This window comes from Molothrus aeneus, chromosome 4 (genome assembly GCF_037042795.1).
Source record: "Molothrus aeneus isolate 106 chromosome 4, BPBGC_Maene_1.0, whole genome shotgun sequence".
In the NCBI taxonomy this organism is placed as follows: Eukaryota; Metazoa; Chordata; class Aves; order Passeriformes; family Icteridae; genus Molothrus; species Molothrus aeneus.
Window position 1 is genome coordinate 6,043,517 of NC_089649.1, and position 27,007 is coordinate 6,070,523.

Below are 27,007 nucleotides of genomic sequence, written 5' to 3' on the forward strand. Positions count from 1 at the left end.
TAATTTTTTTTTTTTTTTTAAATCATACTTTATTTAAGACAGGGACTAAGAATCCCACAAGTGAGGCGGCGGCGGCCCCCGTGTGGGAGGGAGGTGCCGCAGGTGCCGTGAGGGGCGGGCCCCGCGGGCCGCTGAGGGCGGGAACAGCCTGAGGGCCCGGGGCCGCAGCCGCCCCCGGCCCGGCCGAGCCTCGGAGGAGGGCGGGCGATGTGGGAGGCGGCGCGGCGGAGCCCCCGCCCGCCCCTCGCCGGCGACCGCGGCTCCTCCTCCGGGAGGGCGCGGCGAGGCTGCCGGGCGGTGCTGCACCCCCGGCGGCAGCCCCGCCGTACCTCCGCGCCCCGGGAGGCTCCGCGCCCCGGCGCCTCTCCCGGAGCAGGCTGTGCGGAGGGCACAGACGGCGGCAGGATCTGAGGCACCTCGCGGGGACATGCTGGCGGAGCGCGCCCGGAGGTAACGAGCGGGGCGGGCGGTGCCCGCGGGCCCGGCGCGGCGAAGCCGCTCAGCTCCGCGCCCCCGGCAAAGTTGTGCCCGAGCCGCCCGCAGGCTCCCGCTCCAATGCGGGCACCGCCCGGGCCGGGAGCGCGGCGGGACGGGGCGGCTGCCCGGCGCTGAGGCTTCCGCTGCGGAGGCTGCGTTTGCGGGGTTGTTCTGTGGGGTTTCTCGGGGTTTCTTGGTGTTTGGGTTTGTTTTTCTTGTTTCCCGGCGCACTGAGCATCTGCCTGGCGCGGTCCCCGCAGCAGCCCTTCAGTGGCTGGGCTTTTCCCGTTCGCTCTCCTCCCGGAGCTGTTCAGCGGGATGCTGTTGCCCTCTAGCGTTTGCGGGAATTGGTTATGGCTCTGTTGGGGCACAAAATTAGTCAGCCTAGTGCAGTAATTATTCATAACTTCAGGTGGTTATAGCTGCTTGGATTCCCCAAATCCTGTCAGAAATTGATGTGTGCTGCTGCTCGGTTCAGCTGTCATGTGCAACCCTCGGGAAATGGCAGAAAACTTGTATATTATTCAATTCGATGCCTGATATGTTGGATAATTGCTTCAGGTTTTGGTGTGGTGGGGTTTTCTCTTCCTAATAGAATGGTAAGTGAAAGAAAGAGGGTTTCTCTCACTGTCAGCATCTCCAGTCGGGTGTCTTGGAAGAAATGGTTCTGAGCTCTGCCTTATTAACTCTTTACACTTGGCGGTTGTGGCAGCAAAGAGAGGGGAAGTAATGGTATGGGCATGGACCAGACAGTGTGCTGGACATTTATCTCGGAGACCTTGAGCAAATCATTTACTCTTTAGATAGTGATGTTTTTGCAATTGCTGTAAAATAGCAGGGTTTATCTCAGAAAAATTGTGCGATGTCAAGAGCTTAAAGATATTTCTGTACAAAGTGTTGTATGAAGGTAAAGAGTAATTTGAAGACTAAACTAAACTTTTGTGTTCTGTTGAAGTCTTTACAACCTTCTTTTAAACTATTTTTAAACGTTGTATATTTCATCTTCATAAATATTTTTCCTTGACAAACTATAATGCTTGAATCCCTATCCCATAAGGGTCTCTAGTACTGCATTAAGCAATGCAGCATGGAGCTTAGGATACCACAGGTACAGTAGAAACTACAAACTGCTTACCTGAAGGACTTGAAAAAGAGTTTCTGTCCATCAGAATTGCTGTGCTGTCTGAACCATTCCCTTTTTTTCTAACAGCTGTGAGAGAATGTAAACCTTTCAGTAATCACACATTCCAGGGTTTGTTACGTGATACTAAAGGGTCTCAAAGGCTTCCCGTGACAGCACGTCTCATATCGCCTTTTTACAAGTTGAAAATGTCTTTTTAATATGCAGTTGTAAGGTCTCGTTCTCAGCCTGGATTTATTCTTTTGAGCTGTTAATGCTTGAATATTTTAGTCAGTAGAGTAATGTTGTAAGTAGGGGTACTCAGAGGTTACTTTGGTGTTTTCATAACTGATTTAAAAATCTGAGCCCTGCTGTTCACCCCAGGTTTGGTTGTGCTCGGTTGTGCTTTGCTGCTTCCTACAGTATCTTTTGTATATCCAAAGATTTCCAATTTAGTAACGCTAAAATGACTTCAGAATGCTTCCTGTGAAGTTGTATTTCATAGTGAGTAGCCAGAGCAGACCTTTATGTTCAAAGCAGTTAAGCAGCATTCTAATCAGTAGAGATTTAAATGTCTGTAGTAATATGCTAAACAATATGCCTCCTTTTTTTCTGCTCTTCATTTAAAGCATAAAAACCTCATCCTTCATGTAATACATCCCCAGCATGTCACCAGCACTGTGGTAGTGTCCAGGCTGGTAAAGAACAGAATGGGAATATAGTGATGGGGATTATGAGAAGAAAGTTATTAAAAATATGTCCCCAGATAAATGTAGTATACCTCAATAATATTGATGACTACCCAGTCCAGAACTTTTTAGTAGTTCTTGATGAAAAGGGTTTCTGTTACCCTTTAAGAGTATGTTTTTTACCTTTAAGTATGTCCCAACTTTATTGTTTCTAATGAAGGGTTGCAGTAAACAGTTGCCTTAGCACAGGCCTGAGGTAAGACTAAACCAGAGTTTTCTTACTGGGCTTTGATAAATTTGATCTGATAAATTGAGAACAATTTCTCACTTATTTATGGATATTTTAGTTGAGCCCATTGCTTTAATCTTGATATTAGGACAGCAGAAGAAAGTTTCTTGTCATTTTAAAAATGGTGTTGATACTCATGATTCAACTTTACCAGACAGATTTTAAGATTCTGTGCAGTTTCTGGATTGAGAACCCCTGTGAAGAATTTAGTAGGCTGCATTCCCAGCCTTTATTGTCTTGTGGAAGAGTTTCCATGAGGGTTATCGGGGGAAATGATTTACAGAAGCCAAGAATTTGGTCATTTGTGCTTAGCAGTGGAACAACAGACTAAAGAAAGCTGCAAGTGGTAGGAACTCACTTATGGTGTCCTTTGGGTCTTTGGGGTTCCTCGCACTGTTTGTTCTGTCATCAGTGCTACTTAGTTAGTGAATTTAAAAACCTGAAACAGAACAAGCAGAACAAGTTATAAACCCCCCAAACCAATCCAAATTGAAGATCTCTTTTCAAATGCATCTATTTCATGCTGGTTGCCTGCAGATGCCTGTAATTGTGACTGCCCAGCAGTATGTTCAAAATGGTAAATCCTCTGCTTAATAAGGTGATATTTCTTTCCTGTACCAGCAAGATTTTCACATGAGCAGGTTCTGGGCTGCAGAAACCAGTTCTGCAGTAGATGACAAGAGCATTGAGCCTTGCTGTCTGTGTTCATAACAAAATGCAAAACTTGCTTCCATGACTCAGCTTTCTCTCAGCAAGATCTTCTCCATCGTGAGTCTGTAAGTTAAAAACCAAATTCTGAATATTCAAAGATGCTAATTTTCCCCTTAGGAGAGCATTTTGATACCTCCTGCTTTGAGCAGTAGAGGTAAAAGGTCCTGGTCTGAATTTTAACCCAGTGGCAGAAAATGCAAAAGAGAAGATCAAATGCAGGTTCTTCTAAAGCAATAAAGTTCTAGATAGAAAAACAAACAGGCGAATTTTATTGCTTCAAACCATGGAAAAATACCATACAAGTTATTTTATAGGTAAAATTTATTGCAACATCAGCATTACAGAACTTTGGATTCATTAATATCTGATTCCTGTTTTCAGGTGATTTCAAGTGATTTTAGGTACAGGTGGGACCATATTCCTCTGCCACTGAATTCCACGTGACTGTAGAAATCAAAAAGAGCTGAGACTGCTGATGCAGTCAGCTCTATCTATGGGTGTTTTGCCTGTTTTTTCACTGAAACAATACTAACAAGCTTGAACTCTTGTGAAGACTTTCTAGACTCTTTTTTTTTTAATTTAAGCCTTTTTCTTATACTTGGATATTTTTTACTGATGTTGATGTTATCATGACTTCTCCTTTCTTTGGTAAACATTGCGTTCATTGGTCATGAAAGTAAGACTCCTCAAGCACTCTCCTCTTCTGAAATGCTGCTTCTCCCAGCTTACTCACTGTGGGTACATTGAGAATTACACTTTTTGTCTGGTTGTACTGTAGGAAGTGATAGCAAGCAGGGAGCATCTTGGCTGAATCCACTTGTAGAGATGTGATAAAGGTCACGGTCATGATCTCCACAGGTCCCACAGGGTGTGGTGCAGTGCATCCCAAGGGTGTCACTGTCAAGGGGGTGCATTGTGAGTTGTTGTAGCATGCTGCTGTAATACAGCACTAGAGTATCCAGCAAGGACTGCTGCTCAAAGGAAAATGCTGCTGTCCCTCGAGGAAAGCAACTGTACCTTGTCAAGGCTTTGAGACTGTTGATATTGTAAAATGCATGTTCTCTTTGACATTTTTGTGTTCTTCTTTCTATGTTCTTTGGAACTCCTGCCATGCAAACCAGTCCTTAAGCAAGTGAAAATGACCTAAGCCTCAAGCTGATACAAGAGAGTGTGCATTTAAACCTTGTGCCTTGCTCTGTTCCATCCCGCTTCCTGCCTGCCTTCAGCAGGGAGTGTGCCAAGTCTGGCTGCGTCCTGCTGCCTCAGAATTCCTCATTCCTCACAGTCAAACCTCACATCTGTCTTGGCAGTTCCAGCCACTCTTCCTTACAGCTGCACTCTGTAGCCCCAGGGGGCACCTGCAATTAGGAGCCGAGGATACAATGACAGGGCTTTTCTTGAAGAAAACACGGGCGTCTGGGCTGGTTCCAGATTTTCCTCTCTAAGGAATGGCATTAGGAGCCGTGTCCTTGCTGCAAATGTTTCTCGGGTTGCAACCCTTGTGAAATATCCTGTTCAAACAGCTCTGTCTCATCAGCCCTTCCTTGCTATGAGCTTAGGTCAGTGTCAATTCTCATTTTTTCTGTATATAGACTAGCCAGATCTGTGGCTATCAAAGAGAAATAGGCATGTGTACAGCTTTTCTACAGAATGCAGTCAGTGTTAAATTTAGGCACTAAAATTATGTGTCTCTTGGCATTCAGGCAGCTGAATTGGAAATGCAAAATGAAGAGAACCCTTCGTGTGTGTAATGAAAAATCGTCTGTCTGGAAGCCTCTCTCTGGTGTTAACTCATTCAGGATAGAACTTCTCTTTATCACCTGACTTGTTACCATGTTCAATAGCTCTGTTATGCCATCCAGACTGATATTCTTGTAGCTAGTGTGGCAAGGATTGGACATTTCAGTTATTAAGAATGTTGAGTTCTTCTAAAGGTGCTTCCATATTGTTGTTTGGTCTTTATGCATTCTTCAGGTTTGTTTCAGATAAAACCCAGGAAGCTGGGGTTATGTTATCTTAGTCTAACACTAGTTAGTGAGCCTGGGTGAAAGGCAGGTCTCCTGCCCAAAAGCTTTCAGCAGGACTTTGTGCAGCTGCAGGTAACATTCAAGGCTGAGTTTAAGGCTTCCCAGAAGAGGAGGGGTTGATAAACACTTAGCTGTGAGTAGAACATGAGGAGACCAAAGTCTATCCAAAGCAGAATCTATCCAGACAGAAGGAATCTTGCTCTCAGTCTTAACTATGAATGAGGCAGCTCATGTACCCTTGCTGTTCATGGTGAATTTTGCAGTTTTGATGAATAGAATGAGTTGGAGTTTCTTTTTCCCCTCATCTGATTTTTCTCATTTATTACTACTTTATGCTCATCGTGGCACTAAGATGATCTGTCTTCAGGGTTTAATTCAATTTCTGGGCATTACATAGGTACTGTTAAGTATGTAACTTTTTTTTAGCTCTTTTGAAAATCTGGAGTGAAAGACCAATTTGCTTACCATGTAGGATAAAAAAAAAACCCAACCAGGAATGGAAGGATTAACCTCTCAGTGGGAAATGACCACGTTAATGCCACACCTTATCCTAATCCCATTTCCAAATGGGCCTGGGTGCAAACTACACTCAAGTTACAGTGGCATGTTCTACACCTTGACACACTTAATATTTTTCAAAATCTGCTTTGAACCTTTGTTTATGACTTGTGATCATTATTTTATGCTTGTCATACCAGTCAGTTGTTTTACTAGGGAGTTGTACTGCTGGCTTGAAAAATTACTCTTTCCTTAAGTACAAGATAGAACATAAGTATATCCTTAAGTGATCTGCATGTTAGGTTTAACTTTTGATTTATTGCTTTCTCTTCTCAAATTTAGGAGCTTGATTGTTCTATGGGTTTTTCAATGCAAAGAAATGCTTCTAACAGTTTGCAAAACTCCACAGTCCAGAAAAATGTTTTGTTCTCCTCTAATGTTGCAGGAAGCAAGTTTTGCTTAAAAAAATTGCTCTAATAGATATAGGTAGAGTGTATCAGTATCTGTTTGTACAACAGTTAAGATGTGCATGTTCTTGGTTCTTTGAAAAACTAATACAAGATAGAATTTGTTTAATCATGTTGCCCCAGCTTTTTACAGGTTATAAATTTTCTTCAATACTTTGGTTGTTAGCAATTGCCGACTTGGAGTTAACTTTTATCTTTAGGTAAAAAGAATTTCTAAAACACTGTAAATACTTTTATGTCTTGCTTTTCAGTGCCTTTGCCTGCTTTATTTGATTCTCTGAGTTGAGGAGCCTGTGAGATTTAGAGACCTTCAAATGCACATGGCAAGTGGTGGGAGCAGAAAAAAATATATTATTGCAAAATGTTGAGCTGTTGGTCTCCAAACCTCTGGCTGGCAGTGATTTCTTTGCTCCCCATTCGTTTAAGCAGATGATTCTTCACAAGGTGGTGTCTCATTTAAATCTCTGATTTTCTTTTCTTCTAGACTGTACCTTCAGTAAAGCTCTGTGGAAGATAGATGTGTGTGCTGCAATGGTGACATAAATATTTCAGAGGACTGGAACAAGTTGTTGAGAATCTGTGTTTGTTTTTCATGCTGCTGTTGAGAGCAGTCTAAGGCAAGTAAACACCATGAGTTTTATCCTGAAACTTCACAGACATTTTCAAAGAACAGTAATTTTGCTGGCCACTTTTTGTATGGTGAGCATAGTTATTTCTGCCTACTACTTGTATAATGGCTACAAACAGGAAAATGAACTTCCTGAAACCTCTTCAGAAGTGGAATGTGGTGATCCTCAACTGTTGCCATACAAGCTGATGGAGATGAAGACCACGAAGCCTGTTGATCCCCTGAGGACAGACCTTGTGGTGCTGGTGTTTGTGGAAAGCCAGTACTCAGCATTAGGCCAAGATATCATAACCATTCTGGAATCTAGCAGGTTTCAGTTTCACATTGAGATTGCATCTGGGAAAGGTGACCTCCCAGTGCTTATAGACAAAAACAAAGGCAAATACGCTCTCATAGTATATGAAAATATTTTTAAGTACGTGAACATGGACTCCTGGAACAGAGGCCTTCTAGATAAGTACTGTGTAGAATATGGTGTGGGTGTGATCGGATTTCACAAAGGCAATGAGAACAGCTTGCAGAGCTTTCAGTGGAAGGGTTTTCCTTTCCATGTCCACAGCAATCTGGGTGTTAAGGACTGTTGCATTAACCCTCATTCCCCACTGCTCCATGTGACTAAACCTTCTAAGCTTGAGAAAGGGCCCTTGCTTGGAAATGACTGGGCTGTTTTCCAGATTAATCACACAACTTATCAACCAGTGATATTTGCAAAAGTAAAGACACCAGAAAACCTCTCTCCACCTGCTGCTGTAAGTGCTCTCTATGCCACAGTAATTCATGACTTGGGGCTCCACGATGGGATTCAACGAGTCCTTTTCGGCAATAACTTGAATTTTTGGCTGCACAAACTGATTTTCATAGATGCCATCTCTTTCCTCTCTGGAAAGAAGCTCACCCTATCCTTGGATAGGTACATTCTGGTTGACATAGATGATATCTTCGTTGGCAAGGATGGAACAAGGATGAACACCAACGACGTACAGGTAAAGTATGTGCACAAACTAATGGTCATTACAGCAACATGATTTTTTTTATATGAGAGTGGATAGTTGTTCATACTTGGAACTTCAGGGCTCCACCCTGGAGCTGTTCATATGTTTTGCACTTGTTGAGAGTCTTACAAGCAGGAGGTAAATGCAGTGAGCAACAATAAATGTCAGCATACGCTTTGAAGAGTGGACAGGGTTACTGGCTGTTTGAAAGAGGTTGGGATGTCAGGAGTTGCTTGCAGCCTTTCACTTCTCTCATCTCTGTTTTATGGCACTTACTTGCAAGGAGGGTTTGTGTTATTCATGTTATTCAAGCTCATTCTGTCACTAAATGACTTGACAATTTCCATTTTTATGTTTAGAGTTGTACATTCCTGAAGGTCCTTTTCCACTCTGTTGTGCTGTTCAAGTGAGGTGATAGTTGTTGGTCAGTAGCACTAACATCTTAACATTATTTCTTCCTGTAAGTATTTCTTCTGTGCTTTTTGTGAGGAGTGTTGTCCCAAAGCAGGTAGTATGATTAGAGTACCTTTCTCAACTTGGTCTAGAAGCTAATAATCTGTATCATACTGCTTGTTGCCCTATTTGTGCTAAAAATAAGGGAGAATGTTTCCTTAGAACTTGGTTAGTGGAATGAGTAACTGCAAGAAGGAAAGGTGAGGACAGCACCACGTGCAGTGGGTTATTTTTGTTTCATTTTTAACCATGCTTTTGGTTTTTTTCAGCGTTAATATATTTGTCAAGCTACAGCAGCTCTGCATACAGTGCTTCCCTAAACAAAAGGCTTGACCCTGCAGTTCAACTTCTAATTTGCTTTAAAATTGCAGCATACACTCTTTTCCAAAACATCCTCTGTACATGCAATTGTAAATGAGATTTGCCTCCTTGTTAAGTGGGTGTTTTCCTTAGGCAAACAAATCAGGTGGGAGAGAAGAGAAATCAAGGTGAAGCTTCCTAAATGGTTTTCCATTGGTGGAGAGAACGATTGGCAGTGTTTGAATTAGATAAAGGGAGCATGCTTGGAGGGTCTCCTAAATGCAAACTCAGGTGGCAGCAAAAGAGTCAGATCTGACAAACATCCCTGCCAGAACGTGTGTTGTTCTCCAGCAGCACCACTTTGTGCTAACAAAGTGAGTGAAATAAAGCCTGAATAAATCCATCACTGCGTTGTGCAACAGCAGTCGGAGACAGCGTGTTTTGTATTGTTTCTCTTGATAAGTGACACCTTAGGATTGTCATTTTAAAATAAGTTAGGATATTTAATTGCCAGAGTTATATACCAGAAACAGGAGAGTATTGAGACAAATTTGATTACAGCAGATACAGAAGGATAAACCATATTGTTTGGGGAAAATAATTTGCAGTATGTCAGAAAGTAATCTTCCCGAAATAAAACTGTCAAATTAAATAGAATATCAAAGTAGAAATAACTTTTAAGTAGGATAATTTCTTTTATACAGGACTGTGTTCTGAAACAATGGAACCTAAAAAAAACTGTTCCCTTCTGATTCTTCATCTACTTGCAGTTAAAATGTTGTATTAAACATGTTGTTAGAGCTGTCAGATGCGATGCATCTTCATTACTATTAATATCAAAGGAGTTCTCCTCGGTGGCACAATGACATGTGGAAGGAATGAAACAAAATCAATTTGCAGTAGTTGGAAATACGTTATTGTAAAGTGTATTTGCAGATAAATGACATCTCATTAAACAGGAGTTTTACTGAGTTCTGCTGCAGTGACTGTGACGGAGAATTGGGTGCTACTAGTGTGAAAAGAGGTTCTAAATGTAGACTTAGTATCATTTCAGTACTCAAGATTAGCTCATTTCCACCAAGCTTACATTTTAACTACTGGCAATATAGAATTAAGGAGGATGCTCTTTTGTGATTTAATTTTGTTTGACATATCTCCTTGATAATATTTTCAGGGTATACTCGCAGCTGCTAGGGCTGTGAGCTGGAGGAGAGTAAGGTGAGTGTTTCTACCAGTGTTCTATAAATGCTAATCAATCTGAAACTTAAGGAGTCTCCCAAGAGCCACAAGACCTCTAGGGTTGGTTCTGGCTGCTCTGTGGATAGGATGAAGTTCAGAAACTGGAAGGTGAATGCAGAACCAGTAGCAAAACTCAGGTGGTCATCTGCTCTAAACCCCCTGCTCAAGCTGGGCCATGGCCAGGTGCCCTTTGAGTGTCTCCAAGGAGAGAGATCCTGACTGCATGTAAGATCATGGTTTCAAAGCGATTTCCTCTTTAGATATGTAAAATAGATTTCCAAAGTGGCCAGAATAATTAATATGTGGGGGCTTAACCCATGAAAGCTTAACTTCCCTCTCCTTTAAACTATGTGAATTGGAGTTAAGTACATAGAAAAATTACTATTATAAGGTTTAGTGGTAATATTTTATCAGTGTTATTTATTGAGCTCATAAGAGGTCAGATTAAAAGCAGGCCTTCCAAAATGAGTGTCTTCTGTACCTCTAAAGAGGAGGCCAAGTGGTGCTACTTGAGCTCGAGTACCTATAGTGTCAGGAACACAAGTGTAAAGAGCCCTTCTGAAAATGTTTTACAAACATAGTTTATCAACCTAAATTCTGTTGTAAATGCTTTGTTTTGTTAAACAGCAGATTAAGTTTATTCTAGTTTCACCACAGCTTCTTCAATTACAAACAAAACAAAAAGGACCCCAACATATTGAAACAGTGGTTCAGATTCTTTGAATAAGTACCTGTTAGAGACTTGGCAGTCTGTGTCTAACATCCAGGCTGATGGGACACAGTTCTTCGATGTAAGATAAGGAGTAGCTGTCACTGTGCATCAGCAATAACCATCCATCCTTGTATTTATGTACTTTATCTTCCTCTGGTAAAATAGAAATAATGGAAGAGAATGTTTCCATGGTCTAATTGCCTCCCACTTTGAAAATAAGCTTGGTAATAATCAACTCAACATTCATTTTTCAGTGTTTTTTTCTCTCCTATTGTCTGTCAGGCAGGCTGTGACAGTGTTATATTTTGTTTTCCTTGTTTCTTTTAGAAAGACTTAAGAGCCTGTGCAGTGCAAATAATTCATTTAAATAGACATACAGAGAAAAATCTATCTAGATATCCACAGAATAAGTTTGTCTTAATAGACCGTGATTGTCCTGGCTGACAGTCTACTAATTTAATATCTTCTTTTGTTAGAGTTACTCTTGGTGAAATTTTTATTACTATAAAGCATTGAGATTTTTCATGGGAGAAGCAGATGATAAAAGAGGGGAAATTAAATGTGGGTTTTTTTCCTGATGACAGTTTGTTCCGTGCTGGTGGTCTAGGCCATCCACCTTTCCCTTCATTTCCCCAATATATGCACTTGCTGGAGTTCCTTGAGAGTTAATCACATTTTTCAAATGAAAAATTAGAACACTGCCAAATTATTTTGTCCTAAGAATTAGCTGTTTGAGCTCCTCTTGACTGCCTGGTCCTTTGTGTGCTTTTCAAAAGAGACTGAATTGAAGTCAGGTTGGGGATCTCTTCAGATAAGCCTAACCTTTTTCTATACCTGTAGTTATTCTTTATAATTTGCAAGTAAAAATCTTCACATTAACCATATCCATTATTGGAAGGGGATGGTAGATCCTTATGTATCATTCTGGTTTGGGAGTGCTTGGGCAGTGCGTCTGTTAGTGTACATGTGCATGGCAGTGGGCAGTAGAAGACTCAGGCTGCAGTCCCCCAGCATTAACACTGGAGAACTGGAGACAAGAGCTGTGACAAACATTGCTCTGGTGATGGAGAGGGTTCAGCCAAAAGGAATCAATTCCTAGCCCTTCAGTCTCCATACAGTCTCTCATCTTGCCTGGGTGTTGAGGTTTATAAGGCAGACACCGCTAATGGAGCTACTCCTGTAAATTCCCACAGTAGACATAAACACAGAAAAACAGCTCATCTCCAGGGAGGCTCTGGTTTAATGAATTGCATCTTAAAAGTATATGGCTTTGTTCATAAATTGCTTCCAGAGTGACTGACATCAAATATAAACATTTGTATTGGGTCGGATCAATCCTCTTCCATTTCCCATAGCCAGTGCTGTCAGTTCTTTGTTGCTTTCTTAGTCACATTGGTGGCCTAACCTTTTGTTTAATATATTTCTGTTTAAAAACAGATTTCCCCACTAAGAGCTAATTGTATATTCCCTGTATTAAATTCATCCACGTTACTCACATTACTGCTTAAATTATTGCAGTTATTTAAAACCCATTAAGTATCTTTTCACCCTCTGCAGCATGCATGGCAAGGAACCAGAACTTCCCAAGGCAAAGCAGACCACTTGGCTATAAATTTAAAAAATCTAGTCATTTGGCTGTTCAGCTTTTCGTGCACAGGAATGACCTAAATATTTGCCTTGGAACAGAATTTTCTCTATATATTGTGGTAAGGCAGAAGGACTAAAGGGTTCAGGCAGAAAGCCTGAATTGTCAAGACAAAGAATGGTCCCTGTCACAGAAGGAAGTCTAATTCTCCAAGTTAATTGCTTCTTTATCTGTAGGATCACGTAGAAGGTTATCAGCAAAGAAATGACAGATGTGTCATCAAATGTGTCAGCTGCAGAACCACTGAGCCATAAATCTTTGCTTCGGGGACGTTCAAAAAATATTTTTAATCACATCTTTAAATTACATAAGAAATTAATGATGATGAACTTTTGGTGTGCTAAATCATTCTGCATTCCCAGTTGGTTAGCTGCAATACCTGTACACCACTGTGGAATGTGTCTGCTGTGTGTGTACATACATTCTTCCTTAATTTGAAGCTCCTAAGCCATTTCTTACTCACTTGTTGGAAATAGCAGGTAAAAAAATGCATTCAGTTCTTCAGAAGTGTCGAGGAGAAGGACAATTACTGACTGGGGTGTTGCTGTAGCTGTCTGGTGCTGTAGCTGTCTAAAGACTGGTTTACTCGAGCATATTGTGTCAGCTGTAGTAGTGTGGAATATTGCACACTGTGAGACAGTAGAAACTTAGAATTAGATTTCAGAATTTAAATACAACTTGGAAAAAAGTTACAAAAATTGTCTTACATATTTTATGGGCTGCTACCAGCATATAGTACATTCTACCAGTCAGTCACCATAACATCTAACTTCTAAAAGCAGTTTGGTTTATGTGCCAGCCTCTGTTAATTTTAATCTAGTAAGATGGATACAACTGCTGCTCCGTAGAGCCCAGCTCTTTTTGTTAAAATCGTACTGATTTGAAGTTAAAAGCATGATAAAAATCCTCTCCCAGAGGAAGAGGACTGCAGAGGGGCCACAGGGATGCAGGTGAGCTGGTTCTGCTTTGACTGTGACACTTCTGGGGCTGCCAGAGCAATGCTGGTGATTCCTCATGGGCCTCTTCCTCCTGTTCTGCACCTGTGTGAGCTGGACACCTCCAAATCTGTGGAATTAGCTTGGTGCTGAGTTTAATTTAGCAGTTTATCCATGGTGGATGATGACAAAAACCGTGCATGCAGTTTTGGTATTGCAGCCTTCATTCCTGTAAATTCAGTGGTTTCCATTAGTTCTGCTTTTGATGAAATTCTTGTTTGTGTCATCAGGTATTTTGTGTTTGGTTTTCTTTGAAAAATGAATTTCTGTATTTTTTTCCTCTCTGTTTAGTTTTGCAGTACTGGAGTAACTGAATCTGATGGAGTTTTTTTGTTTGGTTTGGTTTTTAATTGTAATGCCCTGACACTGTACATGAAAACCTAAAAATGTTTAATGCAGACCTGAATCTTGAGACAGTGATATGTCAAGGATTGCACCATCTTCTGCTGTTATAAATTCAGTGGCAGGTAGCTAAGAAAAGAAAAATGCATTTGAGTTGCAGTTTTTTGTTGTCAGAGAGACTGCAGAAACTGTTTCTTGGCATGGTAAATCCTATGAGGTCTTTGAGGGCAAAGAGGCTGATTTGCTTCAAGCTCTTGCACCCCAGCACCTGATCTGACTATTGGTTATACATTCCTTGGTTTCTTCAGGATAGAACCAAAGGAAATCATGGCTTCTGTAGATCTGCTGGTGCTTTGCCAAGTAAGATGTTGTGCAGTGTGGGTTCAGTCCTTTGCATCTTTGCAGAAAATCAGAGTAATTTGTTTTCATTTCTAAATTCCCTGTGTTTCTCTGTGGTGGTGAACACTTTGCTACCCTTAGGCTTAATGTGACAATAATGTCTTCCTGTTCTCAATGGAGTTTTCAGATTCAAGAGCTCTTTTAAATGAAACTTAAGGAATGACACTCAACTGAGATGAAGTGATCTAACTCTGAATACTTGGTCATGTTGTTTCTGGTTTTTCCCTTGACTTAATATATTATGTAGAGAAATATTTACTCTTGAGCATAAGGCTTCCCATGCAAAGAAATCCGTAAGAAATGCTTTTGTCCACCCGGTGTGCCAGCCTGCACTGAGGTAATTCTTGGTTCACAGCCACATGGTTAGCAAGGTCTGTCTTCCTCTGTCTACTTGAAAGTACACACTTTAGGAATGTAGGTGAATATTTTCATGGGCATGATAAAAAAATGCACGTGATTCTGCACACTTTGAGTGTTGTCAGCATAACCTAAACTCTGCAGTGGTTGGGTTGATCCATCTGGCCATGGAAACACGAGCTGCTGTCCTGTCAGTGCCTCTCTTTCCATGGATTGTGAGCTCTCTTGGTCAGAGGCTCTTTTTGTTCAGCAAGCTCCTCAATAATACAAACAAGAATAATGCATTACAGCTTCCTGCAGAGCTGCACTGATACAGCAGCAGCGTACGAGTGGCTGCTGCAAGATTTATTCTGGGCTTTTTCAGTGACAAGTTAGCCATCCACTTCCTGCTGCTAACAGAACAGAATAAAACTTTCACAGCCAACAGATAAAAACCAAACTGCAGAGAGATCTAGAAATCAAAGCCATTAGCTGTAAAACATGATAGCAAAAGCGAGCCTTCCTCCATCCTGCTCTTCAGTCACATCAGGGGGCACAGTCTGGCGAGAAAACAAAACGAGAGTGGAAGTCCTAATCACAATTCATTTGTTTCCTTCACAGTACAGCAGCATGGGAAGTGGCCTTGCTTCTCCTGTTCAGCCTGGAAAGTCAGTGCAATGACCTGACTGATTCTAGGTGACCATGCTTACAAAACCATGTGAAGGAAAAGCAGTTGGTTGCCAGTTTATGTGTAGCCCCTCATGGAATAACAATTCCCTATCTATTTCCAATTCCAGTTTATTTTCTGTGCACAGACCATAAAAACCTTACGACCAATTTTTAGAAGTAGTTACTCTTTAGGAGATTGCTTCTTTCCCTTTGTAGTCCTGGAGATGAATTACTGTTGCTCCTTAAAGTGTAGCTTCATATCTGAGATAAGTAATAAATTAAATTTAAAACCACTTTATATTGCAGAAGTTATACTGCAATCCATTTGAAAATAGAAACAGTAGTGAGGACAAATAAAAAAGCCTGTGACTGTGCAGAAGAATGCTCCCCAAATCCATTCCAACCCAGGACAGTAAATCCACATGACAAAGGCTCTCCAGAGGAGACAGGTTTGATTTGGTTTGGGAACACTGGTTGCATTTTTGTGGAACTGATAAGCCACAGCTCTTCCTCAAGCTCCCTTTTACTTGCCTTTTAGTGTTAGCAATCCTAGTAATAAGCCAAGTGTCTCTTCTCCGTTCTAAAGTGGACTTGGACTAAAGATACCTAAGAGTTGTCTTCCATAGAAGGCTAATGGCACTCAAAAGGAGCCTGAAAATCAATTTTGCATTTCTGTAAAAAATGTTATTTTATGCTGCAAGATGTTCCTCTTATCCCTTGTCCTTTCCCACTGCCATTGTTAAAGGTAATAGAAATGTTGAAAATGGTAATCCTGAGACTCTCCTAAAACAAGATGAATACTAAAATGTATCTAAGTTTGTAATGTAAGCTGAATTTAAATTCAAACAGACTATGAAAAATATTTTACATCAGTGAAGTGCTTCATCTTACTGACTGAGGAGATTTCTAGCAAGATTGTGCTCAGTTCTTCACTACCAAATTAGAAATATTTGAAGAGTGCTTAGAGACACCAGAATAGTCAGGAAACATCTGAGCAAAAAAATGACAAAATAAAGGCTAAAGAATGCAGTAAGTAACGATGACCAAAGCAGAAAGCAATAGGCTGCAGATGTCTGCAGGGTATAAACAGTGAGGATGGATAAAAATATTTAATGTAAGGCACAGAGGTATTTAAGCGTAGGGTGAATAGCCAATAAAAGCAGCAGAACAGAGGCTAATAGCCAAAAGGAAGTTGAAGGATTATGTAAGTCTTGAAAAATTAGATTTGGCAAAAAAGTATGAAATATGCTATTGCAAGGAATATAATACTGGCAGGGGATTTGTATTAAGATATGTTCTCAATCTTGTACAGTAAATGAAATGCAGAGCTCAGTTGTATTCCTGTGTGTTGGTTTGAGGCTGCAATTGTAGACTTTGCCAGCTGGGATTTTTATCTAGGCATATCTAGCCTTTGTAATCTTGTCTTTTAGGAATGCAAGCATTCATGAAAACAGGTAAGTTGTGCATTAACACTTCTAACAAAATCATCCCCCCCCCCTTTTCACAGAAGTCTTGGGATTTTCTGCAGTTACATCCTTTAGACTTGGTACTATGTGGGAGCCAATGAAGTTGTCAAAGTTCTTATTAACCTGAAATAAGTTTTTATGTTATTTCTCTGTTGGCTGCATATAATCATGAAAGTATGGCTTGAGAAAAGAGATGTATTTGTTATTTTGTGGAAGCTTTCTCTTGGGGCTTTTTTTTGTAATTTCTTTGATACCAATGCTGATGTAGCTGGGGAATTTCATTCAGCCGCTTTAGAACCACTCATAAAGAGAAGGAGAGAACCATAAATAGTGACCCATGGCTGGTGAGCAAGCTGAACATTGAATTCCCATCTGTATCTTACCTGGCACTTGCAGACAGAGTGAGAAAATGAAATTTTTTTTTGTTAAAGATGTCTTTTTCTGTCAGTAAAGATCAAACATAGAAAAAGAGCTTTTGGTTTTTCTTAGCTCACCTGAAACATAGGGACAGAGGTAGATAGCTATTTTTATTCAGAAAGAGTATTAGAAGCAGAGGAATCTTTTTGGCTCTATTAGGAAAAAAAGGAACATCTGAGAAGCATTTGGGAATGAACTGTGACATTGATGCATTGCCCAGCACGTGGAATGATCTTTATTTAATATGCCAGTAATGTGGTAATTTTTCTTGTGCTTTGCTAAGCAGGGAGAGCCACCAGTTCATTTTGGTTGTTGTCTAGATTACAGGGTTTGAGTCTTCATTCATTTGCACTCTTTGTTCTCTAGTATGTAGAACTTGGCATTAACACAAATGCTGTGCTTTAGTCTTACCTGGGGGGGGGGGGGGGAAGTATGAGCTGAGAGGTGAGCAAACCCCGAGGTGTTTGTTTTTGCTTGGTGTCATTTTGCATTTTAGACATGAAATGCTTGCAGTGTCCAATACTTCTTCCAAGGTACCTAAATAGCAGCTTGTTATACCTTGGTACGTGGAGTTGAGTTTTTCTGTAATCGTGTAACAGATTTATATTGTTAATGTGGCCATTGTTACTCTGTGGGAAAGAAATGTAGAAATTTAAATGCTTTGAATTCTATGTGCATTGGAAAAATAGATAAATTTCACTCACTCTTGAGCTCTGATTGTTTACATCATTATGTAGACCAGATTTTGAAATCTTATTTATTTAATATTGTGCTGAGCAGGAAGCACAGCCTGTAGGCCTTTTGGGGATAAGTGAGTCCTAGTTTGTCCAGGCTCAGGCTTTGAGGTCTGGAGAATATTGGCACCGAAGATAAAAGTAAGGCTGAGGTTTTTCCAGAAGGCCATATTCACATTCTCTTGGATTTGATACATGTAACACTGACACTACATTTTTACTTGCGTTACCTAAAGAAATGAGTTTTTATTTTTTTATTTCTCAGTCTGCCTCTGTCAGTCCAGGAATTAAATTGAAAGAGGGTAGATGTGGAGGGATAGATGATTGTAAGAAAATAAAGATTGTGCAGAAGGCAGTCTCACCCCTGAGGAGTTGCAGCTGTACCAATCACCAAAGATAAGAACAGGCCTGCCCTTAACAGGCCACAGCTGTGTCCAATAAGAAGATGAGTGCTACAAAAGGGTGGGTTAGCTGGGTGAGGGGAGAGATGGAGCTGGTTGGTTGTGCTGTGAGGAGAGATCGAGTTTCTTGGTGGGGCTGTGAAGAAGAAGGAGTCAGTGCTGCAAGGAGCTGCCCATGAGGAGTCACCAAGAAGGTATGGGACATTTGCAACATGATGACAACAGGTAGATTTGTATCGGACATCAGGAAGCAGAGATTTTTACAGTGAGGGCGGTGAGGCCTTGGCACAGGTTGCCCAGAAAAGCTGTGGTGTCCCCACTTCCTGAGGTGTCCAAGGCCAGGTTGGACGGGGCTTGGAGCAACCTGGTCTAGTGGAAGGTGTCCCTGCCCTTGGCAGGGGGTTGGAGTGAAGTTGCTGTTCCTTTCTTATCTGGGTAGGATGTGTGGGGAAGGGAAGGAGGTGCTTTGAAGACCTGACATGGAGAGCAGGTCCTAGGCAGCAGCATGAAAGGAGCTGCAGGCTATTGCATCTTGGGAATAGCAGTTTTGCAATCAAATTTGTGATAAATTGTGTTTTATAGAACATCACCTTTTGTACACCAGCCATGGTGGATAGGTAGGCCTGAAGCTGCACCTCTGAGACGTGGGTGCTTTGTGCAGAGTGAGGTGGCCGCTGACAGACTTGCCAGGGCAGAGCTGGTGCAGTGCCCCAGCTGCAGCTGCCTGTGCATCAGCTGAGCCCGAGCTCTCTGCTGCTCAGAGATGAGGCCTTGATCTTCTTCCAGAGCTGAGCCTTGCGGCTGTTTGCAGCCACTCAGTGCCAGTGGCAGGGTGAGAGCGCCCACTCAGGGACTGGGATGTGCTGCAGCCAGATCTGCCTGCCGGGCCTGCTGCCTGCAGTGGGAGCTACAGCTGGAGCTGGCCTGTGAGGGCGCATTAAATAAGGAGCAAATGTGCTGCTGATAATGAATGTGGAGCTGGGAGCTCAGATCACAACCTCTGTCCTTTCTGAGCTGGGTGGCTATAAAATACATGCCCAGTTGGACGGAACAGCCCATGGCAGCGTTTTATCTGTGACAGAGCGCTGTGCACCCTTGCAGACAGGATGTGAAGCTGCAGAAGCATGGGTTGGCTAATGAGGGGTGCAGAGGTGTAATGCCTAATGTTTCCTGGGAGCCAGATAAGTGTCAGCACAAATCAATGAGCCACCCTTAGAATTTAGCTGCTGCTGGTGGGATGCAGTGGAGACAAGTCAGACTAAGCAGGCAGAGCAGAGTGGCCCAGAAGTGACCTGGAACAGCATCTGAGGGATGGCCTGTCGTGCTCTGGGGCTGTGTGTGACTGCAGCTCAGCTACCAGAGTGCTTCCACTGGGCTCACAGACCTCACATTGCCTCTGTACTGACCATCACTGGATCACAAGACCTTAAAAATACCTAGAGGTTTTAAATGCATTTTAGAGACACTTTGGTTTTGCTCTGAGTTCTTTTATACTCTGAGAACTTGCCTATTAATACGTGGTGTTACATAAGCAGGTCAAGTATTAGATAAAAATGCAGCCAGCAAGGTTTCTATTGAAAACTATCAGACCAAAATCCACGGGAAAATAGGTAGCAGTAGGGTGTTTTATTATTTCCGTTTCAACTGAGCTGGGGATTTTTTTTGACCTTTAATTAAAAGAAATGCAGGATTTTATTTCTTCTAACTGCAAAATAACGAGATGGTTTAGCTGTTTAGTAACAGTAACCTCTTTCATCTAAGCACAGTTTAATTAACAGCTAATAAAGCCAAAGTTCAGACAGAACCCTGAAAACAGCATGCTAATTACCTATCTTTATTAAACACCATTGGCACCAAGTGTTTATAACCTTCAAGTTACCTTGCAGTAATTAGCTCAGTTCTCATTAGATGATAGCTCAGCCTCCGAGAAGTGAGAAGTTGGTGAAAGAAGTTAGAAATGTTTCTTAAATCTCTTGGTTGTTCAAATGATTTACCTAGATGAAAGAGCCTAATTACTTGAAAATACATAATTGCACTATCATCAAGATCATTATTGTATGGGATAAAAAAACAACTCTAAAGGAAGACCCGGTGACATTTAAAACAGTGTATCCTGATGAGAAAACTTTTTATTGAAATAATTTGAGCAACATTTTCCAAAGTGACTCTATATTTTAAGGATCCTTCACTGGACACATAAGTTTGGACCCTAAGGTGAAGTTGTGGCTCCTGAATTTTTTTTTTCTGTTGGACACTAAAAACTTTAGGGGGCACCTAATTGGGCTCCAGGCGGATACTTTATTGACACTTAGAGAGAAAATTGGGTTTCCTGTTCTCTGCCAGCAAAACACTTTGCAGAAAAAGCCAAAGGTTTTCTTTGTTTTTTCTCTTGCCCTCTCTGTAGTGTCAGCTCTGCTAAGAGAGTGCACAAAGACAAATGAATCTTTCTTGTCCTTTTGTCTGAAGGATAGATAAAATGTTTTTTTCAGGTACATCCCTATACCCAAAGCAATTATTCTTTCTCCCACATAGATTAAATGTTTATGCTAATGGGTGTCAAATTGCTGATCTTGGAAATCCAGAAAGAGTAGTCATTGCATTTTAATGATGTTCCAAAATACATAATTTATCATGAAGGAATCATTTTTCCTCAGAAGCAAAACTGTCCAATAAAATCCTGATTCGCAGACACTTGGGCTGGACCTTCACTGGCGCTGTCTTCTGCTGCTGCTTGTCGTGCTGCTTCCCAGCAGCCCAGGTTCTGCATGAGGGGGAGGTTGAGGGAGCAGGTGCTGTGCCAGTACCTGAGCAGCAGCTTCTGCTGCAGCACTCCCAGAGCAGGAAAAGGCAAAGTGATGTCCCAAAAAGAGCAGAGTAAAAGGACATCGCATCAGTTTCAGCTCATTAAACCTCTCTACACCAAGAGCCCCGCTCAGAAAATGGCTTTACTTCTTGTTCTTCTCTCTCTTGCAGGGGTTACAGAAGAAATACAATATGGAAAAATTAAAGCTACTTCTGAATAAGAGCTCCCCTAGAGGGGCTTGCTATCCTTAGCTCAGGTGCTTTCACATTACACTTTCTATTAATTGGGCCTTGCCTTTATTGAAGAGCCAACACAACATTAGAAATTCTACTCAAAAGCAAAATAGTCCCTAATTTAATGGCTCCTTTGATAGTATTTTCAGACAGTAAAACAGTTAAGCAAGCAAGTGTTGAGAGATGAGATCTGTTTCCCAAAAAAAAGGAGGAGGAGAAAGGCTTTCTGGAAAATGATGAAGCTGCCCTTGCATTTGTTGCTGACATAAAAGCAGGTACCGATGTGAAGTGTAAGATGTTCATGCTGCAGCACTGTGAGGCTCTCTCTGTCTGCTTGCCAGTTCAGTTGAAATGTACGTGACTACGAGTAGAATTACCAGCATATTGAACTATTTCTCTTTTCAAGTGCCTGAGTTCTTTAGCAGCTTTTCAGCAGGAAAATAGTCATAAATATGTTGGTGTGACTGCACAAAGAAGGCGTCGTTCCTCTTTGGTGAACCAGAGTTCAACAAGGCAATCTTGATTTATTCCTTTGATCAGTCAAGGCATTTGAGTCTGAATATTTGTGTTGATGTTGAAGAAATTACAACTGTCTGTTTGCTGAAGACAGGCTGACACTTGCAGCTTTTCTGTGGCAGACTCTGAAGTGAAATCACATTGATGTATTTGAGGGCAGGAGGCAGGATGGCTTCCTGGCTATGCAAGTGGGAAGCAAGTTTGAAGGTAGGAGTTTTATCTTTGGCTTTTCAGCTGATTTACTTGAACTAAAACTTTTGACAGCCCATGTCATCTGTCCATGCCTCTGTCCTGTTTGAGAGATGAGAAAGTCTGTTGTTTTGCTGTCAGGATAACTTGTGTCTATCCCTTGAATTGTAACAGGGCCTTTTTCTGAGATTTTCATTTTTACTGTTAGTGAAGGAAAAGGGGTTCTTTCATCATGTATTGAACATTTACGTTTGATTTCTGGCACTAGGAGTCTCCTAAACCTCGTCTGTGAGCTTAGGAAAAGTTCAAAAGAAAGTGCTCCAGTGGAGCTGTGTACATGAAAGTGATTATGCAGCCAACGTTGTATTTTCCTTATAGTACCAGCAGAAATATAACATGTACTAAATAATTATTTATAAACATATGAAGACTTGACTAGACTAAAAGACTAGACTAATTCTAAAATACAATCTTCAGTACTGGTGTATTTATGTAACATCTCATACAGATAGCCAGAGGTGCTGTTCATAAATAGTTATAAAATATCCAGAAAATACCAGCAGTTTACCTTCAGCTTATAAAGCAGCATGTTAAAAGAAAATTTCAGGCTTTTAGTCCCCCTACATTTCTGTCTTTCTGATGGAAACTCACAGTAATACGCCCTGCCATCTGCTACTATATATTTTTCATGAGTTTTAACATTTTGTTTTTAGAACCTGAAAGATGAGTAAAATGTCAAGTCGCCCAGAAAATAATCATAGGCACGACAACTCAAATGTTAGCTCAGCTTGTCTGTACCCAGAGTGGTTCACAGCTTGTCTGTGGCCTCCCTCTTTGCAGGCAGAGCAGGTACACCCTTGGAATTAGCTGATAGATTCCCAACACAAGGCAAGAAGGTGGGACCCACACTGGCAAAATTAATTCCCAGGGAAGAAGTGAGTTCTGTCTTGCATTATTGCAGAAATGTCTTGGGCCTTCTGCCACCTTTCTCCCTCCTCCCTTTTAAAAGCCTGTTGGTCATTCTGGTTTTTCCATGCTGCTGGATGGAGACCAGATTGGGGGCGACAAGCTGGGAAGGTGTTACGTGTTAGGAAGGTACAGCATAAAACCTTCAGCTCCAAAAAATGCTCACAGCACTTTATGTGGAGGGAAAGAAGTGAGCAGCCCTTCATGCCACCTCCTGTCAGGCTGTGCTCAGCCTCCCTTCCCCTCAACAATGTGTGCCCTTAGCACAGGAAGGGAATCGCTGAATTATTTGCCTCCTACCTTTTTAACCATGCAGAGATAAGGTTATTTCATTGAATAGATTCTGAGCAGCCCAGGGTTGCTTTTCATGTAAGTCCTGTGCAGATCTGGTGCCTTTTATTAGAATAAGAAGCTTCCTTGGAGATCTTTGCACTCTCAGCCTGTGCAAAAGCCCTTGTTACAGCATTGCAAGATTTTTCACTTAATATTCAGCTTCATAAGTCTGGAGCTTGGGTTCAATTATCTCAATTCTGTGCTTCATTTTGCTTATTCCTTTAGAATCGCTCTTGTTCACAGGACAGTTTTCAGGCTTTGCAGTGGAAGATAATGATCTTATCATTATCTTCCAGGTGAGCCCTGGGAAAGACCTGAAGAAGAGCTTGTGTGCTCTAATAAGGTGGATATTGCCTCAATCTGTAAAATGGGTCATATTTTAAGGAATTGTAAGTTGAGTGTACTGTGCTTAATACCTCTACTGGATTGGACTTTCTACTATTTTTTTTTTTGTCATTGGCATATAATTGTAGGCTAATCACTTATATAATGAAAATGTCCAGGGAAAATAATTAAAATTACTGAATCATAATTTTTAAGGCACTAAGTTGTCATTGCATTTCAAGAGTAGGGCGCCTACTAGACCTTTCAACCTTTGAAAATGTCCAGTCATTTTAATCTTTTTTGTGCAGTTAAATACATTCCCCATTTTGTGCAGTTAAATACAGTCATGCTTCTCTGACAATAGTAATGTTCTCAACCACTTTATTAAAATCATTGTGCTATACTGTGTGTTGACTTGGAAAACTTTTCTGTGACCTTTGCTCGTCTGTTTTGTTTTTGCTTTGCCAAGTTTGCAAAGCTGGATTTCTGTGTTCCACCTGGAAGACTGAAGGAGAGAACAGCAGGGTGTAAGAGTCTGGGAGTGAACTCCTGAATGTGATATGTAGATTTTAGGAGTAACAAATCAAGAAGAGCATATTGAAACCAATGAGTGAAGCTGTACCTGATGAATAATGCTTCCCCCTTCTTCCTACATGCTGTTTTTTTGTTTGTACTGCTTTAGTGCAAGTACACAGATGCTGACAGTCAGGATGCTCACTGTCTGAGAAATTAGTCAGAATTTGGGGGAATCTGCAATCCGGTTTTTTGATGTGGAATAGGGTTGATTTAGCTTCTTGCTGTCCCTCTAGATTTTTCTTTTTGCCTTGCCTATGATTTTGAAACATGACTGAAATGCTGTGGATGTACTTGAGCTGATGCAGAGCAATGCAACTCTGACAGTTGCTCTGCACTCTTGTGAATGGAGCAGTGCTGGGGGCGCAGGAGATCTGAAATTAATTCCTGGCTCCGGCCCAGCTTTACTGAGTGACTGCTGGAAGGTCTTTTCTCTCTGTGTGTCTTTGTTTTCCTCTCTCATGATTCAGGGAGTAAGCCAGCATTTAGTAGCTGGTTATCTTCATGAGGAGAATGATGGAGTTTTCATGCGGTCTTTAATCTTTATGTGCTAATAAAAATATCTGTACTTCTCTGTCATGCATAAAGAGCTGTTTTTAAATAGCAAAACCAATTGAAAAGGCACACAACTGTAAAAATATTTATGTTGTTATATTAAGTTTGTGTGCCAGGTTGTGTTCTCTACAGGTATGTTTACATGCTGGTTTGCTTCTTTTTCAGGCCCTGCTTGATACTCAGAACCTTCTGAGAGCCCAGATTACTAATTTTACTTTCAACCTTGGATTTTCAGGAAAATTTTATCACACAGGTAAGAATCAAACACTAAAATTACTTTGATTTTGATGGTGTTCAGTGTAGTGTGAGGACAAGTAGGAATGATAGAGTCACAGCATAGAGTCTTTACTACGCTGTGTTCCTGCATTAGTTGCTGGTATGGAACAGATTAAATGCCTCTGCCCTTCTATTAAAATTTAGCTCCTTTCAGTCTGCTTTTGAGTGGTAAATTCCACCAATCACTTAAAATTTTGTATTGATTTCACTGAGGGATCTGTTGAGCTGCCACAGTTCATCCTTGTGATTGTTTCATCTCTACTGTAGAAATATATCAGTATATATTATCCCTTAAAATAATTTTGTTTTAAAACTATATAGAAATAGGAGAGATAAAAGAAAGAGTATTAAATAGGATGTGGGCCAGCCAAGTGGTCCTGACTGTCCCATTTTGCCAGCAGTGCCTCAGCAGGAAGAATTTTAACCGGTCGCAATTTATTATGTTAGCATCATTCTTACTGTTTCCAGCATTTGTAAAAATATAGTAAAAGTAGAAAGTTTACTTCAGAAATGTTTGGGGATTTTGTTTTTTTTTTAAATTCCCTCTGCAGGGACTGAGGAGGAGGATGAGGGTGATGACCTGCTGCTGAGATCTGTGGATGAGTTCTGGTGGTTTCCCCACATGTGGAGTCACATGCAGCCACACCTCTTCCACAATGAGTCCTCACTGGTGGAGCAGATGATCCTCAACAAAAAATTTGCCTTAGTGAGTTAAATTTCTGCTTTTTTTATTTAATTTAGGTACTCAGAAACCATTATTCTGTTTAGACTAGGAAAAAAACCCCAAGTTGCTGAAAGAATAAATATTCCGTTGAAAGGTATCTAATGACTTTGTGAAACCACTGGATGTTAGGGTTAGGTAAGTGTGCCACATTTTCAAAGATGCAATTCTGCAGTGATATCCAATAACATCTAATATATTCCCTTTGCATCAACTTTATGTAAACTTGTTTTGAAAAGCATTGCCTTTACCAATTATTTACTCGCAGCAAAGCTCTGAATCAAAATGTTTCAGTGCGAATATAAGAAAAAAATCAAAACAAATGTTAGGTCTGAGGATATTGGAGAAACAGATCACAGTTAAATTCATACAATAAACAAAAATTGCCTTATATAAGACATGTTATTTGTCTGAAGAGGGGGTCTGGTGTTAAGACCTAATGGTATCAAAATATCTCAGCAGACATAACTTGTTTACTGAACTGCTTTTGCTCTTACAACAGCCTAATTTTACCTCTTCCTTTTCGAAATCCACTGGTTGCTCTTTAGCTGGGAGGTGGTGGCTTTGTTCCTGGAAGGAGCAGGGGGATTTGAAATAGCAGAACAACAAAGAATGCACTTAATGGTCATGTGTCAATGAGTGTAGGAGAAAAGGATAGACCTGACTATCAGCCAATTAAAGTTTGTATTTGACATCTTGGCTTTTAAGTGAGACACATGCTTTCTTTCAAACAAAGACTTCACCTAGTTTGCTGTAAATTGTAGTTGTACTGAGCACAGGACAGCTCTGCTTTATGTTGCCTTTCAAAAAGGCATTGCAGTAGGTGTTAGATTCCTGAAAATTTCAAAATCTTGTGTCCAGAATTGCCCTTTTAATATGATTCTGTGCACTGGTGCAAGCTCCCCTGGAAATCAAATGGGTCCTTGTAGTTCTGTGTGGTCTAAGACATCCTCTGGGATTAATGTGCAGGATGTAATTGTTAGAGTGTTATAAGGATAATGCATTTTCAACCCTGGTTTATGTAACTTCAGCAGTTGCCATTTACTTCACTACTTTCAATGCTTCTAATGCTTACAGATATTTTCTGTTAATTTTTTTCATGTTTAGACATACAGACATGAAGCTACTCACTATGTTTCCTTTCTTCAGAGCACTTAAATTAATAACAGAGCAAAGTAGCCACTTGTTCAAAAGAGGCCAAAATTGCTGATGCCTGCTGCATTATTCACTCAATGTGTGTATTGTGTGGGAGATGTTAACTGGGGAATAACAGTCAGTGAGGAATAATGGAGACACTAATTCATTGAAGATGATAGGCCCCTTATTAGAGTGAAAGATTTAGATTATGTTCTTATTACTGCCTATTGTGAAACTCGAAGGGAGAAGCCTTAAAAATCAGACTTTTGTTTATAGATAAATGAAGGAGATGCAGTGCGATGTTAGAGAATGCAATTTCTAACATGATCTGTGAATATTTTCCGTTCTGATCTTTATGCATGCTTAAGGGCAGTA

At 40.9% G+C, this 27,007-nt stretch overlaps 1 protein-coding gene across 1 annotated transcript in view; it reads left to right on the forward strand.

The window, feature by feature from the left end:
* Positions 1 to 341: 341 nt before the first annotated feature.
* The window catches only part of LOC136556335 (bifunctional heparan sulfate N-deacetylase/N-sulfotransferase 3), a 52,651-nt gene continuing 25,985 nt past the window's right edge, over positions 342 to 27,007 (forward strand). The window contains exons 1-4 of the mRNA XM_066549486.1: positions 342 to 450; positions 6,763 to 7,889; positions 24,664 to 24,751; positions 25,326 to 25,480. Coding sequence (XP_066405583.1) covers positions 6,909 to 7,889; positions 24,664 to 24,751; positions 25,326 to 25,480 — 1,224 coding nt within the window. The 5' untranslated portion in view covers positions 342 to 450; positions 6,763 to 6,908. The remainder of the gene's footprint in view (positions 451 to 6,762; positions 7,890 to 24,663; positions 24,752 to 25,325; positions 25,481 to 27,007) is intronic.